Source organism: Narcine bancroftii, chromosome 12 (genome assembly GCF_036971445.1).
Source record: "Narcine bancroftii isolate sNarBan1 chromosome 12, sNarBan1.hap1, whole genome shotgun sequence".
Taxonomy (NCBI): domain Eukaryota; kingdom Metazoa; phylum Chordata; class Chondrichthyes; order Torpediniformes; family Narcinidae; genus Narcine; species Narcine bancroftii.
Window position 1 is genome coordinate 63,010,140 of NC_091480.1, and position 24,358 is coordinate 63,034,497.

Genomic DNA, 24,358 nt, shown 5'->3' on the forward strand with positions numbered 1-24,358 from the left:
CCATTGCTTTCCACCTGAAACGGGATGGATTAGTCCATGGCATGCACTGTGGCTTTGGCGATATCTCCCTTTATCTGGGCGAAGGCTGTCCGAGCTTCTGCCGTTAAGGATCTTACCGGGGCTAGGCTTTATCAGCATAGTTGGGAACCCATTGAGCGTAATTGGAAAAGAACCACAGGGACCTTTTTAGCGCCTCGAGGTTGTGTGGAATCGGGAGTTCCATAAGGGGATACATGTGGTCGGGGTCGGGGGGCAATGACACCATGTGTCACGACGCATCCAAGGAGGGCTAGGTGAGTTGAGCTAAACACACACTTGTCTTCGTTGTAGGTCAGATTGAGGGACTTAGCAATGTGGAGGAAGTTGGCAAGGTTTGCATCGTGGTCCTGCTGGTCGTGGTTGCAGATGGTGACATTATCTAGGTATGGGAACGTGGCCTTCAGTTTGTGCTTGTCCATCATCTGATCCATTTCCCTCTGAAATATGGAGACACCATTGGTGACTCCGAAGGGTACCCGGAGGAAGTGATAGAGCCAGCCATCCGCTTCGAAAGTAGTATATTGGAGGTCTCCTGGGTGTAGGGGGAGATGATGGCACAACGACTTAGGTCATTAGTGGAGAACACCCTGTACTGGGTGATCTTGTTGACCATGCTGGTGATCCGGGGAAGGGGTTATGCGTCCAGCTGCGTGAAGTGGTTGATCGTTTGGCTATAGTTGATCACCATATGGGGTTTACTTCTGCTCCTGACGACCATGACTTGGGCTCTCCATGGGCTGGAGCTGTGCGCTATGACCCCCCCCTCCTCCAGGAGTCACTGCATCTCAGACTTTATGAATCCCCTGTTCTCAGTGCTGTAGTGTCTGCTCTTACAATCCAGGGTCAGGTTCTCCAACAGCAATGGTGAGGGCTTGTGGAGGGCAGAGAGGCCACAGGCGGGGTCTGGCTGTGGGGGGGTCCGTGAGCTGGGGGTTGTATACAGTGAAGGGTTGTTGGGGCCCCCCCGAATGCCATCGTGACACTCCTGGACTGGCTTTGATGTCCAGCCCCAGAAGGATCGATGGAAATTTTCATAACATTCATCCTGCACTGTTAACGATGCAAAACAATACCCGCGGATCTCGGCAGATTAGTCCTTTGCAGCCATTGATATTGTGCCGCTTGTTGGTCTGACAGGGAGAGAGAGTTTGTGAGCAGTCTCCAGGTGGATGAAGCTTTTAGTGCTTCCACTGTTGAGCAGGCAGTTAGTTCGTTTCCCATTTACCTCAATCTCCATCATCGAGTGGGTGATCGGATGAGGGCTGCCCTGATCCAAGATGATGGACACTAGTACCGGGTCACTGTCACTGTCAGAGGCGGAGCTGGTTCGGCAAGATGGCAGCCCCCATGTTGATCACGTAGTTGCAGGAGGAGAGATGGATGAAGAAGGCAGAAGTGACGTCATCCACGATGGCGGAAGTGGAGTCGGGTCAAGAGGCGACCCCCAGGTCATGCACGCGGTCGAGCCGTTCGAGGCTGGAAGTGATATCTTCACTGCGGGAGGAAGTGAAATCGGGTTCAATGGCCGACTCCCGGGGGTGTACGTGCTGCTGCTCAGTAGGGAAGGCTTTGACTTGCACACTCTCTCATCCCGAGCAGGTGGTTTCTCTCGCCAGTCAGTGATGCCGGGGTGCTTCTTCTGGCCACGGAAGTAACACTTTGGGTGCTCGGCTGTGGCAGTGGTAGTGGCGGTAGGGTCGGGGCCTCCCTGTATGGAGGCGGTCTGTGACGCCATGTTCCAAAATGGCTGCGCCCACAGCCCGCATGTTAAGGATCCATCGCCAGCAGTGATGGATTCAGCATTGCAGTGAGCTAAATCTAGGGTTTTAGCAAGCTGGAGGGCTCTCTGCAATGGCAGCCTGTCTTACTCTAGCAGTCGCCGGCGGATGTATTCGGACATCACCCCAGTCACGCAAGCATCCCGGATCAGCTCTTCCACATACTGATCTGCCGATACCGGGGCAGGGATATTTCCCAGATCATGCAGGATCCGAAAGAAATCATCCATAGACTCACCAGGTTGCTGTTTTCTCGAGGCCAGGAGGTACCGTGAGTAGATTTGGTTTACCTAGAGTCTGTAGAGGTTGTGGAGCTCGGTCATGGCTGCAGAATAAGTCGTGCAGCCCCTGATCGCCAAGTACACATGGTAGCTGACCCTCGCTCACAGTAACTTGAGTTTCTTCTCATCAGAGTCCATGAGGTCCTCAGAAGCTTCCAGGAAGTCTGTGAAGCACTCGATCCACTGCTCGTACAGTTCTGGGGCTCTGGGCGTCTGTGGGTTGAGGTCTAGCCTGTCGGATCACAGCAGTTTGTCCATCATGTGTGGAAAATTTAAAGTTCAATAAATTGATAGGCTCTATCAATGACTCCAAAACCGTAGAATAAGGAATGATAGGCTTTATTATACGTTAAACTTGTAGCTGGCCCGATTGCAAGTTCTTGACTGAGGGCAGGGAGTGGGAGGTTGACCTTTATTCTGGGGCACAAGGGGAGGAGTTACCAGGGAGCTAATCATCAGTGGGGGATGGGCCAGCTATCCATCAGCAGTTACATATTTTTTTATCACCACTACAGCCCAGGACATCACGGGCAAAACCCTCCCCACTATCGAGAACATCTACGAGGAACGCTGGCGACGGAGTCCACCCCACCCAGCACATGCTCTGTTCTCGCTGCTACCATCAGGAAAGAGGTGTAGGGGCCACAAGATGTGCACCACCAGGTTCAGGAACAGCTGCTCCTCCTCCACCATCAGATTCCTCAACGACAAACTCAATCAGGGACTCATTTAAGGACTCGTTCTTGTGCACTTTGTTGATTTTTTTCTCTCTCTGTATTGCAGTTTGTTTACATTCATTATCTGTTTACATTTCTTTATTTGTTTTCACGTGTCCAGTTTATTTTTTGCACTACCAATAAGTGGTGATTCTGCCTCGCCTGCAGAAAAAGAATCTCAGGGTTGTATGTGATCTCATGTACGTATGTACTCTGACAAGAAATCTGAAATTTAAAAATCTGAGGTTGGTTGTTGGTGCAACAGTTAATGAAAAAGAAATATAGGACATTTACCTTCATTGCTGGGGGATTGAAATTAAGAGCAGGGAGGGTCTGCCATAACTGTACCAGGTTGGACCTAGAGTACGGTATGTAGTTTTGGTCTCCTCACTAGAGAAAGGATAGACTGGCTTTGGAGATGGTGCAGAAGGGGTTTGCTAGGTTGGTTCTGGAGACGAGGGCGTGACCCTGTGAGGAGAGATTGATTACTGCATTTCAGAAGAATGAGAGTGTGAGAAACAGAAGTACCTTCACAGAATTTGCTCGAGACAAAAATTGAGAACAAAGAACATTTTTTATACAACAATGCAAAGTTGGGTGCTTCCCCTTACCCTGGGAATACACACACACACACACACACACACACACACACACACACACATACACTGGGGCTCACCCAACTTTTATACAGTTTATTTCAGTATAGAAGTACCCTCCCCCTTACATTCTTCTGCCTCCTGGATGAGTTTGGCATTAGGCAATCCTGTCTGCCTACGTGCTGTTTCTGTGAACTTGGGGGACCAGGGGGTATCCTGTCAGTGTCCCATCATGTCATTGTCCTTATTCACACCTTCCCGACTCTCAGGGCTTACTAGCTTCTTATATGCAGAACTTGCTAATTCTGTCTAAAAGGCTAGAAGACCCTTATCTTATTCAGATTAACTTTACCTTCCTACATTCTATTATCTATTATCTATCCTTTCATTCTGGCTTTATTCATCTCTCATATTTTCATATTAGTTTTACTCATCTCTCACAAGAGGGAATCTCATGGAAGGATACAAAATCATGAAAGTAAAATAGAGGCCAGAATGTTGTTTCCACGGGCAGGTGAGACTAGAATTGGGAGACAGAGCCTCAAGATTTGGGGAGGAGATTTAGGACGGAGATGAGGAGGAGCTGCTTCTCCCAGAAAAGAGCTTGGGGAATCTGTGGATTTCTCTGCTCAAAGAAGCAGTGAGGGCTGCCTCATTAAATGTATTGAAGACATAAATTGTTGCAAAGTAGGGGAATCAAGGGTTATTGGGAAGGGATAGGTAAGTTGAGCTGTGTCCATGGTAAGTTCAGCTGTGATCTCATTGAATGGGGAATGGGCAAACTCTTGAATATTCTTATTGCATCTAATGATATTGATGACACTGGACAACAATTTTTTTTCAACGGTTTTGCTTCCTGAAAAAGAATTGGGGATTACGATAGACAACTTCAAGCTGAACACAAACATCATTTCAGATTTGCTGCATCATGTAGGAAGTTGGAGAAACATTCAATTAACTTTGATTGAATTTACCCTGTTTAATCGCATTGCTCAACTGACCTAAAAATGTTTTGTTGCTGATTTTAGTTTGTACTCGGCATCTGATGCCCCTTGGGTCAGTGTCCAACAATAATCGGCTGGCATTGATGGACCCAGTTGCCCTGATACCACTTATCCGTGGTTGCAATGTCCTGGGGAAACCTTTCACCGTGTTCGTCACTGACGGCACCGAGGTCAGCCGGGAAGACGTTTGAGTACAAATGCAGAAAATTAATTTTCAGCAACATGCTGCACTTCATAGTTTTGTCTGCTTAAAGCATGTTAAAAATATGATAGGAAATCACAAAAATAGGTTATATCTAAAAAATGGTACGTGTTAGGAAACTTTTGCAATGATTTTCGTGATCAGCACCCCAAAATCCATAAAATACACCCAAAAGTGTTCAGGAAATAAAATCTTTGTTGTCCAGTGTGATCAGTGACAACTATTTATAGTCAATTATCTCATCCCCATCACTCATTTCATAATATTCCAACCAAATTTACCTTCCAGCTGGAAAAGGCCCTTAGCACTTCCCTCAATCCCAACAACCCAGGAAGAATGGGAACCTATTGTGTATGAAATCCAAAACCTTCAAACTTGCTCACCACCTGCCGGCATATTTAAATTTAGACACACAGCATGGTAACAGGCCCTTCTGGCCCATGAACCCATGCCACCCAATTGTACAATTAACCTATGATTTTTGGAGGGTGGGGGGGAAACTGGAGCCTTTGGAGGAAACCCATGCAGGCGCAGGGGAGAACGTACTATTACGAGCTCCTGTTTTAATAAAATGGGATTATCACTGTAAAGGATAGTATGGACAGGAGGAACTGAATGGTCACAGATAACATTTAACATTTAACACAAGCACCTTCACAACACAAGTCACAACCCAGTGATAATTCGATACATTGGAGGAACTGAGGAAAGGCTTGTCACATTGTTCCAGATTTGATACATTTGTAAAGACTGGTTTTGCAAGAGAGAATCATGCTGACGGCTGAAGGGAACACAGCCTTTTGAAGTAGCTCTTGTGGCCAGCCATTTTGGTGGAATTCAAAGCCTGCTCTGTGAATGACTGGGCCTTTTTGGTGTGTTGACCTGTTCCAGGAGGGTCCTTTTGGGAAGTAAAGTACTTCATTTTGATTGTGACTAACAGAGAAGTTACTTGGAGAGACTGGTGCCAGGGTCTTAGATGCTTCGTGGAGGCCACCCAGTTTGAGTCTTGCCTACAAAAGAACCAGGAGTGTTGTGACCACAGCTCGTGTGGATGGACATTTCTTCAAAAGAAACGCAAGGAGAATTCATGGGTCTATAGCAGGCACAACTCCAGTCTTCCCATCAGTTCAACATAAATTCTGGGCATCAAATTTCAAAGGCCTACACTTCAACACTGAATTTAAAAGACTGAACTTTGAAGTAACTTTCTAGATTTTGGCCTGGACTGTAATGGTTTGGGTATGTCACACACATATACACTAGTACACCTGCACATAGTTGGTAATAGATTTAGTGTTAAAGATAGTTTAAAAGTTAAGACTGTAGTTTAAGAGTTATAAATAAAATTAGTGCTTTAAAATTAAACACCGTCTGGCCCATTGTCTATTGCTGCTCATTACGCGTGGTTTGTAACAGTACAAACTCCTTACAGAAAGCACGGGATTCGAGCCCAGGTCCCAGTCGCTGAGCTGTAACAGCGAAGTGCTAACCGCTACTCTAACCATGCCACCCATTTCTTAGCCTGCTCTGTTCCAAAGGACTTCCTAGGTGCTATGCAACCAAAAACACCTGTTCAGTCTCACTAATGAGTGGTTCTCCATACCCTGCAGCACCTGTACAGAGAATGAAAGGTGTACTGATGAACTCCAGTGCCAACCAGAGACCACTTTGCACTTTAAGGTAGATGTAGGAGTGACCACGCAAGACAAAGGCTGTGTTAATGATTTCATTTACTTTAACCGCCATTGGATGGATAAATTAATTTCATATCATTTTCATTTTTTTCAGCAACCAACCATGAGTAAGAAATCATCATACTTGGACAATGTGGTTGGGGTGGATGACATGGTGCTGTTGGAGCCCCTCACTGATGAGTCTCTACTGACAAACCTCAAGGAACGATTCAACAAAAATGAGATCTACGTAAGTACATTGAGAGGGAAGATTCCTATGTGATGTTTCTCACTGTCATTTGAGGACATGTCTGATATCGCAGGGAGTAAATGTGCTGTTCAGATGTGACATTTATGCCGACAGTGTGACTGGCCTGGAATTTCCAATGAAACTGGTGCCTCCAAAGGTTGGTTACTCCGTTAGTTCTCTGTGGGTCAATGAACGCTTTGTTTGATAGTCGATTCTTGGGACATTCAGTGGTGCACAATGTGTTGTGCCTTGCACTCTCAAGGACTTTATGTTTGAGTACTGTATATACTCCACACTTGATCTTAGCCAAAAGGTCAAAAAGCGATTGGTACTGTATATACTCATGTAATAGTTGACTCCATGTAAAAGTCACTATTTTTGGGCCCGATCGCCTACCTATCCAAACTTCCCATGCTCCTACTGTGAACTCTCACCTCTGCCACCCACCCATCCGACCTCCCGATGTGCTGGCCACAGACTCTCTCCTAGGCCCCAGCCACCTGCCCATCTAAGATCCTGACTCTTTGAATGTGGACTTACCACCCATCCCTGCCATCCAAGCTCCTGGCATCTTGAATGATGCAGGTACTTACCATGGTCAAAAGTAGTATCCTTGTAATAATCGACTACCCAGATTTTACCTGAAAAATTGGTCCCCAAAACTCGACTATTTCATGAGTGTATACGGTACTCTGTCATGTTTTGAGGGTGGGGAGGGTCCATCATGGAAGAAACGGGGCTCTGGGGTGATGGAGATGGGTAGAGTGGTCTGGGCAAAGTAGCTCAGGTGGTACCAGATAAGGCTGTCCAGGGGAGTGGGGGACCCCTAGTGGTAGGGTAGGACCCCTAGTGTGGGATGAGGTGGAGAATGTTAGTGGTGGTGAGATTGATAATTCTGGTGGAGGTTAGTTTTCATAGAGAGGAACAGTTGTGGGTTGGTCAGTCAGAACATTGGTGGAAGATTAGGTGAAGGCCATGTTTGGAAAGGTGGGGGAAGTATGGGCTTACTACCATCAGTGATGGTAGGGCTGGAGAGTCAGTGAGGAGTCAGGTGAGTACTGACCTGAGTTGAATTTTCAGTGCCAACCTGCGACCTGCTTTGGCAATCACCCAGTAGGCTGTGGACAGTGGATGGTGCCACCCATACAGATGCATTTGGAAATTGGATGGCATGTGTTCATTTGTCTCTGTACAAACATCACAGATTAGGTGCCACTATTACAGCATCTGAATAAAATTCCTGGGGATACTGCACCTTACATTGCAGAGCCTGATATGCAAGTAAAACACGACAGTTTGCAAACACTGTGGTTGAAGTAAAACCACAGTGCTGGAGAAACTCAGTGTCCTTATATAGCAAAAATAAAAATACAGAACTGACGTTTCGGGCTTGAGCCCCTCAACAAGGTAGGAAAAAATGTCGGCAGATGCCCAAACAAAATGGTTTTGTGTGGGTGCCAGTATGTTCGGGCATCTGCCGACTTTTTTTCATGCTTTGATGAAGGGCTCATGGTAACCGACCATTTCGGCCCATGAAATGGGCTGCCCGATTATCCTACACCCACGGTCTGTACCCCCAAAATGGCCTGTTACCTTGCTGTATGTCTAAATTAAAAATTAAAAGGTTGGCTATCCCTGCAAAGCATTCTGACTGGCTGCATCATGGTCTGGTACAGGGACACCAATACCCCTGAGCGTAAAGCCCTGCAAAAGGTAGTGGACACAGCCCAGGACATCACAGGCAAAACCCTCCCCACCATCGAAAACATCTACAGGGAACGCTGCCGTCGGAGAGCAGCAGCAATCATCAAGGATCCACACAACCCTGCACACGCTCTGTTCTCACTGCTGCCATGAGGAAAGAGGTCTAGGGGCCACAAGACTCGGACCACCAGGTTCAGGAACAGCTGCACCCCCTCCACCATCAGACTCCTCAACAACAAACTCAATCAGGGACTCATTTAAGAACTCGTACTTGTGCACTTTATTGATTTTTAGTATTTCTCTCTGTATTGCAGTTTGTTTACATTTTGTTATCTGTTTACAGTTCTTTATTTGTTTACATGTGTATGATGTGTACAGTTTTTTTTTCCACTAGCAATAAGTGGTAATTCTGCCTCACCCACAGGAAAAAGAATCTCGGAGCTGTATGTGATGTCATGTATGTACTCTGACAATAAATCTGACACCTGAAGCACACTGTTTGACCAGCTGAGTTTCTCCAGCATTGTGTTTTTAACTCATAATGTCATGCATGGACACTCTGTGCAATGTACAATGGATACTAGTGTGCAGGGTAGTTACTGTGGCTTCCACAGAGGGATCATTTTGGATGTGTGTTCTTGCAGTCAACATTAAAAAGTGAGCAGAAAAATCCTCCAATGCTGTCAGGAAAGTGCTGATGGATTCTTGTCATTTCACTTGTTCTCTCAGACCTACATTGGCAATGTTGTTATTTCAATCAATCCCTACAAGATGCTTCCCATCTATGGGCAGACGAAGATCAACGAGTACCGCAATGCTAACTTTTATGAGTTGAGTCCTCACATGTAAGTAGAAGCCGCTTTCACAAATTGAGACTGTGTGATTGGTTTAGTCTACCCATCTTGGTGATTAAATTACTGTACGTGATTGGACTTGATTTTATCCCCCTAATTTGCACACGACGATCCTTCATTCACTGCACTTTTCTGGAGAGTGTAAGCTCTATTTCCTTGGCATTGCATTCACTTTGTTTGCTCCGTCTTCTCTGAGATCAGACATGCCAACCATACACCATGCCCCCCAATCACTATCCCCTCTAATTTTTAGTGGTCAGTCTGCGCAAAAAAATCTTATGTTGTGCAAATTGGTTTCCTGTGCTGGAAGTATGTGCACACTGACTGGTTGTGCAAATGTCAACTTGAAACTGTTCCAAGATCATTTTGGCACAGCCTGTCTCTCGTGGCTAATGAAACTGTATTGGCATGTTTTAATGCAAGTATGATTGCATTTTACGAAGTAACGCATTTAGTTAAGATTTTATTCTCTACCTTGAACTAGGTCACTAAGCTTTTGTGCGCTGGTTGCAAAAGGTGTGTGCACACCCACACAGCTTAGAAGGAACAGTGCCCCCAATCTATCTTCAACTATGTACACTCTGGTCAGTAATGGTGATTGGGATACAACACTCAAACTGATGTCAATGCATAGAAGAGTCCTGAACTTTATCCCCAGGGTCAGGTCATCTCAGTTATGAGAAACAATTGGAAAAACGTGGGCATTTCAAGCAGAAAAGGATAACCCAAATTAATCAAACTGAACAATGGAATAACGATAAGAGAAGGGCAAGGCTCAAAAGAGTAAACAGTCATTTTTCAAAGGAAGATAGGGCAACCCTTCTTCACATCAGGATGGATAGCCACAGCTGAAATAAACGTGCAGGTGGTGTGGTGGAGAGTCGATGTCAGACGTGGCTATCCCTCGAGGTTGAGGATGATAGCCTTGACCCACCGAGCCCGTGTTTGTTTAACATGTACTTGATGTACTTCACAAATCAACCAACTAATTCCAATGGCATGGAAACCACGAGGATTAGAGCTGATGGATTTGTTGCAGCCTTCATCCACCTTCACAGCCGTTGAGTTCAGAGTAATTTCATTCACCTGTTCCACCGTTGAGGTCTTGGTTGGATTGTTCTTTGTCAGGGACCTAACCCTTGACCTTACCACCACAGGTGACCCTACCAGGAGCATAGCTCCAGATGGCACTGCTCCCGGGATCTCAGGACCACACAAGCTTCTCCATCACGACAAGGTGACAATCCACAGAGAAGGGTGGAGAGTAACCAATGCAGAATAGGTTAGGAACCATTTGGCTGCTCCATTGCTCTAGGATCTCTCTGGATGAATGAGTAAAGAGGGACTGAATGGCCTTCATCACGTGCACTAACCTTGTAAAATAATCATACTACAGAGTTCGAGGTTCACCTCCAAGTTTGTCACTAATGATTATGATAAGGGCTACTGCTTTATGGTCAAACTCTGTTTCTATTCCATAGTTCCAGAATCCATCCTGTCCAGTGGTATTTTAGCATTGTAGCCATTTTTTTTTGGGGGGGGTGGTGGGGGTGGGATAAGATGCAAGTCTTTAAAGTGGATTGGTGCAAAACAAATGCGGTACATTTTCAATAGAAATTGAAAGGGAAGTTTTCCTTTCACTTCTTTGAATGTATTGACTGATAAGATGAGTTGATTCCTGATAACAAATTTAAAGGGAAACATCTATGGCAGAGAGTTTGTGCAGAACAGAGTGGGCCAGGAGTCCAGTTGCTTTCTGTTATTCTCCTTTTCATTATTTCTCTTTTGCAGATCCCTTACTATGATCTAGATCCATAGGTGACAGACAGCAGCTATGTCACATGCAAGCTTCAATTATGCATCAGGTGGGAGAGATGGAGAGACAGATAGGGTAGAGACCATTTGGGGGGTGGGGAGTGGGGAGGGAAGGTTGATTGAGTTAGCTGCATGGTTCAGAATCAGAATTTATTGTCCTGAACAAGTCATGAAATTCGGTGTTTTGCGGTAGCATCAAAGTGCAAACATTCATATTATGAACCATCTTAAAACAATGAATACATTTAAAAAATTAAAATAGTATTACATGAAAAGTAAGGCAGCGTCTTTGGTTCATTGATCATTCAGGAATCTGACGGCAGTGGGGAAGAAACTATCTTTGTGCCGTTGAGAGCTGGTCTTTTGGCTCCTGTACCTTTCTCCTGATGGTAGCAGAGTGAAGAGGGCACGGCCTGGATAGTTGGGGTCTTTGAGGATAGAGACTGTTTTTTTAAGACACTGCCTCATCTTGATGTCCTCGATGGAGGGAAGTCTGGTGCCTGTGATGTTGCAGGCCGAGTTAACTACTCTCTGGAGTTTATTCTTGTCCTGAGAGTTGGCGCCTCCATACCAGGCAGTGATGCAACCAGCCAGAATTCCAAACTCCACCTGTAGTTTACGAGAGTCTTCCTACTATCTAGGTTTAAGGGGAGAAAGATGTCCAAGAGCGAGTCTGCACCAGAGAAGAGAAGAGGACAGGAGCAAATACAGAAATATATCAAAACAAACTGTGGGCCTATAACTTCCGTTTGCAAGTCCAATATTCCATTTACCCTGGCTCCCCAATGTGTGGTCGTGCATTCTAAATTTGTAGAATTGTTTTGGCACAGAGGAAGGGGAAGTGGGACTAGAGCAAGAAGGCACGTTGTTCAGCACGGAGAAGGTGGGGCTGTCTCCGTACTGCATACAATGATGACGGAGTCAATCATCTCATTAAGTCTGTGCAAGCTCCCAGTGGCAGAATCCTGTCATTCACATCCCTTTATTCTCTCCTCACTGTCCTGCAAATTATTTTCCTTTGAGTCCTTATCCTGTTTCTTTTTTGAAGATTGATTGTTTTGCCACTCCTTTACAGTCAAAGGGTTCTGCATCATTGCCACTAGAAGAAGAAAGATGTTTTTCCCTCAAATCCCTCTTGAATGTTGTACCCAGAGTTGAAATCTGCACCTTGAACTATTTGCCAATGGAACCGATTCCCTGTCAAAACCTGGCACGGTATAGCTTACCTCCATCAAATCCCCTCTTGACCTCTTTTGTTTTGAGGAGAGTATTCCATTGTTGAGTAGGTTTGCAGGTACGCACCTTCTGTACTCTTGGATGCTTGCAAGGAAGATATCCAGAGCAGCAGGGAATTGCTCTTGTCATGACTCATCACCTGGAGAAGCTTGGAAAAGACTGGGACAAAAGAAAAAGATTGCAGCTTGGGACTCACAATCTCTTGAAAAGAGTTATTTTAAAGCACTTACCGTATAGTCGGCATGTAAGGTGACTTGGATGTAGAAGACAACCCCCAGAACTTCCACTTCAAATGTAGGTTTTGAGCTTCTTCTTCTTTGACTTGGCTTCGCGGATGAAGATTTATGGAGGGGTATGTCCACGTCTCCTGCAGGCTCGTTGGTGACTGACAAGTCCGATGCGGGACAGGCAGGCACGGTTGCAGCGGTTGCAAGGGAAAATTGGTGGGTTGGGGTTGGGTGTTGGGTTTTTCCTCCTTTGTCTTTTGTCAGTGAGGTGGGCTCTGCGGTCTTCTTCAAAGGAGGTTGCTGCCCGCCGAACTGTGAGGCGCCAAGATGCACAGTTTGAGGCGATATCAGCCCACTGGCGGTGGTCAATGTGGCAGGCACCAAGAGATTTCTTTAAGCAGTCCTTGTACCTCTTCTTTGGTGCACCTCTGTCTCGGTGGCCAGTGGAGAGCTCGCCATATAACACGACCTTGGGAAGGCGATGGTCCTCCATTCTGGAGACGTGACCCACCCAGCGCAGTTGGGTCTTCAGCAGCGTGGATTCGATGCTTGCGGACTTTGCCAGCTCGAGTACTTCGATGTTGGTGATGAAGTCATTCCAATGAATGTTGAGGATGGAGCGGAGACAGCGCTGATGGAAGCGTTCTAGGAGTCATAGGTGATGCCGGTAGAGGACCCATGATTCGGAGCCGAACAGGAGCGTGGGTATGACAACAGCTCTGTACATGCTGATCTTTGTGTCTTTCTTCAGGTGATTATTTTTCCAGACTCTTTTGTGTAGTCTTCCAAAGGCGTTATTTGCCTTGGCGAGTCTGTTGTCTATCTCGTTGTCGATCCTTGCATCAGATGAAATGGTGCAGCCGAGGTAGGTAAACTGGCTGACCGTTTTGAGTTTTGTGTGCCTGATGGAGATGTGGGGGGGCTGGTAGTCATGGTGGGGAGCTGGCTGATGGAGGACCTCAGTTTTCTTCGGGTTGACTTCCAGGCCAAACATTTTGGCAGTTTCCGCAAAACAGGACGTCATGCGCTGGAGAGCTGGCTCTGAATGGGCAACTAAAGCGGCATCATCTGCAAAGAGTAGTTCACGGACAAGTTGCTCTTGTGTCTTGGTGTGAGCTTGCAGGCGCCTCAGATTGAAGAGACTGCCATCTGTGCGGTACCGGATGTAAACAGCGTCTTCATTGTTGAGGTCTTTCATGGCTTGTTTCAGCATCATGCTGAAGAAGATAGTAAAGAGGGTTGGTGCGAGGACGCAGCCTTGCATCATGCCGTTGTCAATGGAGAAGGGTTCGGAGAGCTCATTGGTGTATCTGACCTGACCTTGTTGGTTTTCGTGCAGTTGGATAACCATGTTGAGGAACTTGGGGGGGCATCCGAGGCGCTCTAGTATTTGCCAAAGCCCTTTCCTGCTCACGGTGTCAAAGGGTTTGGTCAACCTTCACTTCAAGCCAAAGTTCAAGAACAGTGGAGCCCCCAGAAAGAGGTTCAATGTTGGAAACTTGCAGTCAGACATAGTGAGAGGAAACTTCCAGGCAAACCTCCAAGCAAAGCTCGAGGTTGCAAACTGCCTCACGAACACGTCTCCTGAAACCCTCTGGGATCAGCTGAAAATGGCCATACTGCAATCCACTGAAGAGGTACTGGGCTTCTCCTCCAGAAAAAACAAGGACTGGTTTGACGAAAACAACCAGGAAATCCAGGAGCTGCTGGCAAAGAAACGATCTGCCCACCAGGCTCACCTTCTAAAGCCTTCCTGGCCAGAGAAAAAATGAGCCTTCCGTCTCGCATGCAGCCATCTTCAGCGCAAACTCCAGGAGATCCAAAATGAGTGGTGGACTAACCTCGCCAAACGAACCCAGCTTAGCGCCGACATTGGCGACTTCAGGGGTTTTTATGAGACACTAAAGGCTGTGTACGGCCCCTCACCCCAAGTCCAAAGCCCTCTGCGCAGCTCAGACGGCGAAGTCCTCCTCAGCGACAAGATTTCCATCCTCAATTGATGGTCAGAACACTTCCAATCCCTTTTCAGTGCCAACCACTCAGTCCAAGAATCCACCCTGCTCCAGCTCCTCAACAACCCTTGAGTCTAGAGCTGGATGAGGTCCTTACCCGGGAAGAGACATATAAGGCAATTGAACAACTGAAAAGTTGCAAAGCAGCAGGTATGTATGGAATCCCCCCCTGTGGTCTGGAAGGCTGGCGGCAAAGCTCTGCATACCAAACTGCATGATTTTTTTCATGCTCTGCTGGGACCAAGGAAAGCTGCCTCAGGATCTTCGTGATGCCATCATCATCACCCTGTACAAAAACAAAGGCAAGAAATCAGACTGCTCAAACTACAGGGGAATCACTCTGCTCTCCATTGCAGGCAAAATCTTCGCTAGGATTCTCCTTAATGGACTAATACCTAGTGTCGCCGAAAATGTCCTCCCAGAATCACAGTGTGGCTTTCGCGCAAACAGAGGAACTACTGAGATGGTCTTTGGCCTCAGACAGCTCCAGGAAAAGTGCAGAGAACAAAACAAAGGACTCTACATCACCTTTGTTGACCTCACCAAAGTAGGTTTTGAGCTATACTTGCTGTATAAGACTACCTCAAGTCTGGCACTTATCGCTGAGAGCTTACTGCCCCAATAGTTCTTTACCACCCATCCAACGCAGCAACACATTTTGGTTATTTAAAATTTAACCAATTAATTTCAAGTAATGGCAGAATACTGTCAATGACCTACCATACATAATATGCTTCAAACGTTCCCAGCTGGTGTCACGTAAACATTAGTGACTTCACTTAGGCGTTGGTTCTTTTGCAGGAACAAACATGGGGTTGAATATAATTTTACCATTTACTTGAAATTGATTTACGAATTTACTTATGTATAGTATTTTTATTGTATTTTAGGTGGCATGGGTTAGCATAGAGGAGAGTGCACCCCACTGTTACAGCGACAGTGATTGGGACTGGGGTTCAAGTCCCACACTGACTATAAGGAATTTGAACGTTGTTTCCGTGTCTGCGTGGGTTTTCCCCAGAGGCTCTGGTTTCCTCCCACTGTTCCAAACATACTGGGGGTGTCGGTCAATTGGTGTTATTGGGCGGCACAGGCTCGTGGGCTGAAAGGGCCTGTTATCATGCTGTATGTCCAAATTTAAATTTAAAAAAATTAAAGCATTTAAATTTAAAATTTATATTTCCGCAATGTACCCCTACTATCAACTGTGGTTTAATATTTTGTTAAAGGGACGTATATTTTCCAGAAACCCACTTAAAGATACCATACGTGTCAATGTATACGACGGAATTTGAACCTTAAAAATGTCACCCCAAAACCAAGGGTCATCTTATCTGCCATTTAAAATCTGAACCTTAATATCCTGTGGTTTGCACTAACCGTGACACCAACTGTGTTGCCCAAACAACAAAAAGCTTCTAATCAACTCATTTCTCCATGCAGCTATGCCATTGCAGATGAGGCGTACAGATCCCTCCGAGATAGAAACAAAGACCAATGTGTTCTCATCACTGGGGAGAGTGGTTCGGGAAAAACGGGTAAAGTATCTTAAAACATGGTCAAAAAGGCCGGCCACTGACCAATTTTGGGGAGTAATGCTCTTGGAGCTTTGACCTTGGAGCTACCTATAGCACTGGACAATGGAGATTTTGTTTCCTGAATAATTTTGGGTGTGTTTTATGGATTTGAGGCTGCTGATCACAAAAATCATCTTCACATTTTCCTATCACGTACCTTTTTTAGATATAAACTATTTTTGTGATATCTTAAGTCTACATTGCCCACAAAGCAAGCTGTTTTGGTCAGTCCAGGCATGCCTGAGCAGGCACTCAGTGCAGGTGCTACGCAGATGTTGTCTTAGGCCTGAGCATGCTTAGTCAGGATAGATGCAGACAGGCTATGAAAGTAGCTCACATACACAGATGCTGTGCATTACATTGATTATAGATTAAATCCATGTTGATGCACATGTTCTTAAGGCAATAGCAGAGTGAATGTACTTACAATAGCATTTATTGTCTTCAAGAAGATTCAATACAGCAGAAATGTCTCGCAATGTTACAACAGCTGCAATACATTCTGTTACATTTGTGGTATGTATACACTTAGGCTCAAAGAGGCAGCATGACTGAACTTATTAAGAAAACCTATTAGCTCTACTTCGGTTGTAAAATTGGTGACCAAGACAAACCCTGGGCTCCTCACATTTGTTGCTCAATATGTGCAGTCAACCTGAGAGCTTGGCTCAAAGGTTCATGATGCGATCGAACTTGCTAAATTCAATAAAAAGTTAATTGAATGTTTCGCCAATTTCCTACGTGATACAGCAAATCTGAAATGATCTTTGTGTTCAGCTTGAAGTTATCTATCATAATCCCTAATTGTTTTTCAGGAAGCAACCCTTTTGAAAACAATTGTTGTCCAGTGTTATCAAATGAGATGTGAAATGATGTAAAGTGTGGGTGTGTTTCAAACCCTGAATGTGGAATTTAGACTGAGAGATGATTCAGAACCAGTTGCTGAGTGATTATCAGCAAAGCATTGGCAGGATTATCCTGTCGGGGTAATTCAGTCCTTGTTAATTCACTGCTGTCAAGGTCACTAGGTGTTTTGTGCAATTAGAAACTTGTAAAACCAATGTACCTTTTACATTGTAGGAGCATATAAGATAGCAATAAACAAATAAAACCCTCAACTTTGTTTGTAATGTAGATATCATACTGATAGAAAACAAAGATGATTTTGATAAACTGCGCTAAATTAGTATTAAAAGTTATGTGGGTTGTGAAATAGCTCAAGAGTAACAGAGTTAGTGTAACATTAAAAAGAGAAATCTAGTGAATTCCAAAATAGCACCAGACCATTCTGGTCGCATGCAACATGTTAGATAGCGTCTGGGAAAGAAGCAACTAGATCATCTGAAGTATTCAATTATCCTTTTTTCAAATCCCAAATGAGTTACTCCCCAATTACATATGTCTTATCCACAGTTCCATGGTTGGATGTAGAAGGTCTTTTGTCTTTTGAATGAGACCTTGTGTGGGAAGGGAAAAGTTGAGGGTTCAAGGAACAATGTATCTGAAGACAGGCAGGATCTTTATTAAAACACACAAGAAGGGGATAGCAACAGTGATAATACACAGTAGTGCTCTCAATTACACAAGACATTATAATTAGTCTCATTGGACTTAACACTGCCGATACCAGCAACTGTGTACAGACTTCTAACAATCAAGGATTACAGTACACTACCTGGTGTTCCTCGTCTAATGTGGGCATGGCTCCATTGCTATCTAACAGCCCTGATCCCTGTGTAGTGCGCACCTTCCCAATGACTCCGCCCGCGTTGTCCACAGTTCTCAACCTGGAGTGGACAGTGTTTGTCTCAGGACTGAAGAGCAAAAAGGAAGAGCTACTCCACGTGGTGGACTTTATAGTGCAGTCAGTTGGAGGGTCTGGCCCAGGTATTCACTAGGTGATTAAAGTGTCCAATGGTCAGGTGCACACTAATGGGTGGGCAGAGTCCCACCTTGATTGGCAGGTTCCAGACAGTGAGGTCAAGTAACCCTTCACAATCCATATTCCCACCATGAACCAGATGGAGAGGTCACATGACCTTCCACAATCCACACGACAGGTCTTAATACATATGATCCTGGTGTTATGACTATTTGGATAACAAACATTTGCCTTAACAGAATTCACAAATCACTGCCCAACAATTTGAGATGTGGAATAAAATTAGCTCTTCAGAATTTCTGAAAAAAATAGGTAAATAAGTTTTTTAAAATTCCTCTTGTTGGTTCTTGACATATTCACAGATGACGTGGCTTTGCGTGACAGAAAATTGCATTGTGAACCATTTTCTAGAAATGCCACCCTCTCTCTCCACTCCCCCACCCCATCCCCATCCCCTGCAATAGAAATTATCTGCATGGATGGGGCCACTGATTTCAGCGGGCCCTTCCTGCCTATCATGGATATCTCCATAGTTTTATGTATCCCTTTGCCACCACAAATTGAGCCTTGCCCCTAATTCTGCTGGCTTTGTTCGATTTATCCAGTGGCTGCATTGCTGCAATGATTTCCCAAGAGGAAATCTCAGAAACAAAATATTACCAACCAAAGCTGGATGCAAGCTGATTTTCCGTGCTGTAGAATCCACCACAATTTAGTGGATGATGTCAGGAACCCCAGACTTTGGGAGCAGGAGGGAACAATTTTTCATCTGCCATCACAGAAGATAGTTTGGTTCCAAGAAGAGGGCTATGAGCCTGGCAGAGGGGAATACTGAGGTAAATTTTGTCTCTGGTTCTTGCACCCTCAGAAGCCAGCAAACTTGTCATGTCATATATTGCCGCGGTTTGTGGCAAAGGAGAAGCGGTCAATCAGGTCAAGGAGCAGCTTCTGAAGTCAAATCCAATATTGGAAGGTATGGCACATCTCTGTGTATCGTTCTCTTTAAATGTGTTCTTTCCAAATTTTCTCCTGACAATGCTGAGTCTCAACAAGATTTGGGTTCCAGTGCAATCCCAAAAGCAAGAAATTGGAACTAACCAGAAAATGCTGAAAAACTTCAGCATATCAGGCAATAGCCCCTTTTCCACTGGCACCCTGTCCCAGGAATTAACTGGGAATTTACTGGGACAGGGTCCAGTGGAAAAGGAACACTGTCTGAATGCCAGCGTCAAATCACGTCATTTCACGCCTGGGATTAACCGCCTCTACCTCTACTCATATCCCCGGCATTTGCTGACGTCGGCGTGCTGATAAAACCAGTAGAAAAAGGATAGCGGAAAGTCATCCGTTTCCAGTTGAAGGTAGAACACTCCGATCCCTGGGGATGAGTTGTGTTCAGTGGAAAGCAATTAGTGTCCTGGGTAAGGGTGGCCCAGTGGAAATGACACAAAGGGCTTCCTATCCCGGGACATGGCACGGCCAGTTAACTGGGATGCCAGTGGAAAAGGGGCTAGTGTCTGTGGAGAGAGAAGCAGGTGACATCTCAGGTCAAAAGTAAAACACAAAAGTCTGCAGATATCGTGATTTGACGTAAAAATACAATGCTGGAGAAACTCAGCAAATCAGACAGTATAATTTATTGAGCAAAGATAAAGATACATGACTAATGTTTCAGGCTTGAGCCCTTAAGCAAGATTTCAGATTTATTGTCAGAATACACCACATATAACCCTGAGATTCTTTTTCATACGGGTAAGACAGAATTACCACTTATTGATAGTGCAAAAAAAAATGGACTCAACAATTGACTCTGCTCATCAAAGCATTTAACTTCATTTAAAAAAAATTAATAATAATTTCATTATTGACATTTCAGGTTAATGCCTTTAACTCTATTTCTATCTCCTTTGATGTCGTTTGACCTCTTGGGTATTTCCAGTACTTTCTATCTTTACGTTGGGTTTTCTCCATGACCTTGAGTGTGAGCTAATGAACTAAGTGGTCTCCCTGTGTTTTAAATCACATGATTCTCTGAAACTTCCCCCTTTCTTCATATATAAGGCTTCATTTTGTGCACAGGAGACTATTCTACAAAAGGGCTTGGTTGCCAAGCCTGTCTGTCTTTTAGTTAAACTGACTCCCAAATATCAATGAAACAGTGCCAGTCTAAATCAGGTCCAACAAGGGAATAAATTACTTTTGGGTAAGGACTCGATATATTTGCCAATCATTATCTCCCATATCTGGGATTATATATGCCTGGCCCTATCAATCTCTTGCCAAGTATGCTGCTATTAGACCTGGGAGTATAAATCTGAAAATGCTCATATCCTGTGGAAATTTTCAACTGTCCAATCTGAGATTCTCTGCAACAAAGCAAATGGTAACATGCAGTTTTACCTTGGGCAATTTTTAAAATAATATTGATGAAAATATTCTGGACATTTCCAACTGTGGCTGGGAACAAGTCAGATGGTTGAGGGGTTCCCACACCTCCACTGATTATTCTTTAATCAGTAGTGAAGGGGTACACCTGGCAGAGGTCTGGGTAGCCAACTTCCAATCAGTAAAGCCCCAATGCAACATCAGAAAGGTCAGGATCTCAGTGAAGTGATGTTGTGTTGGGAAGGTTCGGTGGGTTCACAGAGAGATGAGTCTGGACACAAGTGTTACAATCACACGTAATTTTTATCAACACATGGGAAACAAACAGGGGAGACTGTTAAATGGTACTCAATTACTAAGTCACGTAAGTGACGATACAGGCATTCACCTCGGATATCAGTTGGACTCCGACAAAGGTAAACCTATATTTGACCCTGCTCACACACTATGAACAGGCTTCTGGTTCCTTGATCAACAGGGGTGCGGCTCTACTGCAAGTATTGATCTATTGCAATACTATGGCTCAGCTTCAGTGTAGTGTAGTGTAGTGCACACCTTACCTGTGACCCTTTCAGCGATGTCCACAGTAGCGACTTGGCATGGAGCGGTGTCCGGGGCTTGGACCACAAGGCAGAAAGAGCGAATGTGCTCTGCATTGGTGCTAAATACAGTGCTAATCGGTGCTGCAATGATGACCCTCAGTGATTTAAATTAGCCACAGCAAGATGTGCACTAATGCATGGCCGGAGTCCAACCTTGAGTGACAGGTGATGTGACTTCTGAATAAGTTTCAGATAGGGAGGACACATGACCACCCACAATACACACATTCCAGACAGGCAGGGAGCCCACGTCTCTCCCACATACAACAAATGGGAGGGTTAATCCTTTTGGCTTTGAAATCTTCTCATGGAGTTGGTCCTAATTATGTTTTGAAACTTTTTTTCCACAGCTTTTGGGAATGCCAAGACCATCCGAAATGACAATTCTTCCAGATTTGTACGTATTATTGTGGTTCATTGGCTGATGTGGATAGGTGATGGAAGGGGAATGAGGCCAGTTAGGGATGGATTTTGGGTGGGAAGAGAATTAATTTTACCCAAGAGCCAGGTATTTTGTTCTCTGTATAATGGCCAATATTTGCCCTTGTGGACCCAGTCTTTCCAGACTAAGGTGACATGGTTGGTGTAGCAGTTAGCGTAATGCTGTTACAGTGCCAGTGACCGGGACCAGGATTTGAATCCAGTAAGGAGTTTGTACGTTCTCCCCGTGTCTGCATAGGTTTTCCCCAGGGGCTTCGATATCTTCCACTGTTCCAAATGTACTGGGGGTTGTAGGTTAATGGGGTGTCATTGGGCGGCAAGGGCTCGTGGGCCAGAAAGGCCTGTTACCATAATGCTTGTCTAAATTTAAATAAATATAAAGATGGGATTTTTTTTCTTGCATTTGAGCTTCTCATTAACTGGAGTTTTTGTGTTCAGGGAAAATACATGGACATTGAATTTGACTTCAAAGGCGATCCATTAGGTGGAGTCATCAGTAACTGTAAGTGCTGCTCTTGATAATGAAGTCATCCTGCTCCCTGGTAGTCCTGAATTTAGCCTTCTGTTGAAAAAAGGTAAAGCGGGTGATATTTCTTGAAGTTCAACTCATTCCCCCTTTTTATGGTGACATTCAGGAAGCCACAAGATACAGTTTGGGCAATAACCTCCACAAGACCCAGGCTGACCAGTGAGCAGAGAGATCAGGCCCACTGTGTCTTACTCCCGGGCATGGAAAATAGTGGGTTTTTTTTAGTTTCTGAAGCCAATTCATCAAGATGAGTTTTCGACCAGATGCCAAAAGAACTTTGTATTGAGGAAAGAGAGTACATAGGAAAAGATTTGGTCCAAATCTTACAGGTAAAGTAGGTTGAAGGAACTTGACCCCATAAAATACAGAAAGCTCTCATGTAATTCAGTGTCTATGCCCCCAATTTCCCAGCACTCATCAAACTCCTCTGAATGAGCCCCAGGACCCATTCCTTTGATCCTTCAAGAATGAAAGGGGATCTTGTAGAAAGGTATAAAATTATGAAAGGCATGGACAGGATAGAGGTAGGTAAATTGTTTCCATTGGCATTCATTCCTGGATTTTTCATGGACGTTTCCTAATGTATTTTTGAGTTTGCTATTTTGTCAGTCTAATGAACACCCAACTTAACACATGCAGGAGCATTAGAGGTACTGGAACTGGCTCATCAGACCACCATGTTCATGCCAATCCTTTTGCACATCACCACCTGATCTCGTGTACCTGCAATAGGTCTGTATGCCTCTCCCTTGCCTTTTCAAATGTCTGTCTAAACCAGTGGTTCTCAACCTTTTTTTCTTTCCACTCACATACCGCTTTAAGTAATCCCTAACTAAGCACAGAGCACTTATGGTTAGTAAGAGATGACTTAAAGTGGTACGTGAGTGGAAAAAAATGTTGAGAACCATTGGTTTAGACATCTCTAAAAATATAGTGACTATATCAAATTCTACCCCCTCTTCTGGCACTGAGTTTGAGATATCAAACACTCTCTGTGTAAAAGTAAAAACATAAAACATAACCCTCCGATAGAGACTGGTGGAGTGGAATAGCTTATTCCTGCAGCTCTTTCTTGTATCTTTTGAAAGTTATTCTCTACCAAGGCAAGGTAGCAGTCATTGTAATATTTATAGTATTTGATACATTTATAACATTGACAAGAGAGTATTCTAAATCCCATCCTCACCTCCCTTCTAAATCCCCACCCCCTCACCCCCTTTCTAAATCCCACCCCCTCATCTCCCTTCTAAATCCCACCCCTCACCTCCCTTCTAAATCTCACCCCTTCACCCTTCTAAATCCCACCCCTCACCTTCCTTCTAAATCCCCACTCCCTCACCTCCCTTCTAAATCCCGCACCCCACCTCCCTTCTAAATCCCACTCCCTCACCTCCCTTCTAAATCCCCACCCCCTCACCCCATCTCCCTTCTAAATCCCAATCCCTCACCTTCCTTCTAAATCCCACCCCCTCACCCTATAGTTACACTCTATCATTTTAGATTATTCCACTCCAAAAATCCTGTGGGACAAGTAATGACATTTTGAGTTACACAAGAATACTGAACTCAGGGTAAGTGGAAATGGATGAATACAAGCATTGCCTCCCCAAATGTTGACCAAACCCACACAAGTTTTTGGAAGTAAATTTGAGGATTGCCTGGGAGACAATAATCCATATCACTAAGACTGAATAAGTTGAGTTTGTTTTCTGTTATATAGAATGCTTGGAATTATATGTGGTTTTTAACCAATGTTTCCATAAAGTTGTCAAACTAAAAATGCATATTGCACAGCTTACAATAATAAATTTTTAGGAATGCTTTTATAGGCATGTTTGGAGGTGTGACATCAAAAAAAATGAGTCCCAGAAAACACTTCACAGAAGTGGACCAGGAGCAGCTCCGTTTTTTTAAGTTTAATTTTGGTTGAATGATAATATTTACAAGACTCAATGAAAAGAAGAGGAGATGAATTTGAGCAAACTGAAACAAAGACCTGGAACAGCAAGGAGTAGAGAAGAGAAAACCAAAGTTGGTCAGTTATCTAGAAACAATTAGCCAGTGACACAGTTAACACAACACCGTTACAGCACCAGCGATCAGGACTGAGGTTCAAATCCCGCACTGTATGTAAGGTGTTTGTACGTTCTCCCTGTGTCTGTGTGGGGTTTTCCTTAGGGGCTCCAGTTTCCTCCCACCCTTCAAAATATACCAGGGGTTGTAGGTTAATAGGGTGTAATTGGGTGGCATGGGCTTGTGGGCCGAAAGGGCCTGTTACTGTGCTAAATTTAAAAGAAACAGGCACCGAAATTAATGTGGCACCGACAGCAAATGGACAAAGCAACATCTGGCAGCATTCAATCAGAAAGCAGTTGACAGCAGTCAACAAGCAGCTGGGAACAAACAGCCAGTAAAAAAGGAGGGAAATGGTCCACAACATTTGGCAGCAAATAGCTTTCAAATATCAAACAGCAGGCAGCAACAGTCAATGTGCATCTGGCAGAGAATTGGCTGTTGGCTCGCCAGTGGTTAGACTTTGTGAGGAGTTTGAGGAG

The 24,358-nt window shown here is 44.6% G+C and overlaps 1 protein-coding gene across 2 annotated transcripts in view; it reads left to right on the forward strand.

Moving 5' to 3' along the window:
• The first annotated feature begins 5,400 nt into the window (after positions 1–5,400).
• Positions 5,401–24,358, forward strand: part of LOC138747312 (unconventional myosin-Ib-like) — a 72,873-nt gene continuing 53,915 nt past the window's right edge. The window contains exons 1-7 of one of the 2 annotated variants that reach the window (XM_069906412.1): positions 5,401–5,488; positions 6,405–6,539; positions 8,973–9,088; positions 15,831–15,925; positions 18,715–18,819; positions 21,184–21,230; positions 21,713–21,776. In XM_069906412.1, coding sequence (XP_069762513.1) covers positions 6,414–6,539; positions 8,973–9,088; positions 15,831–15,925; positions 18,715–18,819; positions 21,184–21,230; positions 21,713–21,776 — 553 coding nt within the window. In that variant the 5' untranslated portion in view covers positions 5,401–5,488; positions 6,405–6,413. Of the gene's footprint in view, positions 5,856–6,404; positions 6,540–8,972; positions 9,089–15,830; positions 15,926–18,714; positions 18,820–21,183; positions 21,231–21,712; positions 21,777–24,358 lie in introns of both variants that reach the window. The other variant, XM_069906411.1, reaches the window with a different exon arrangement.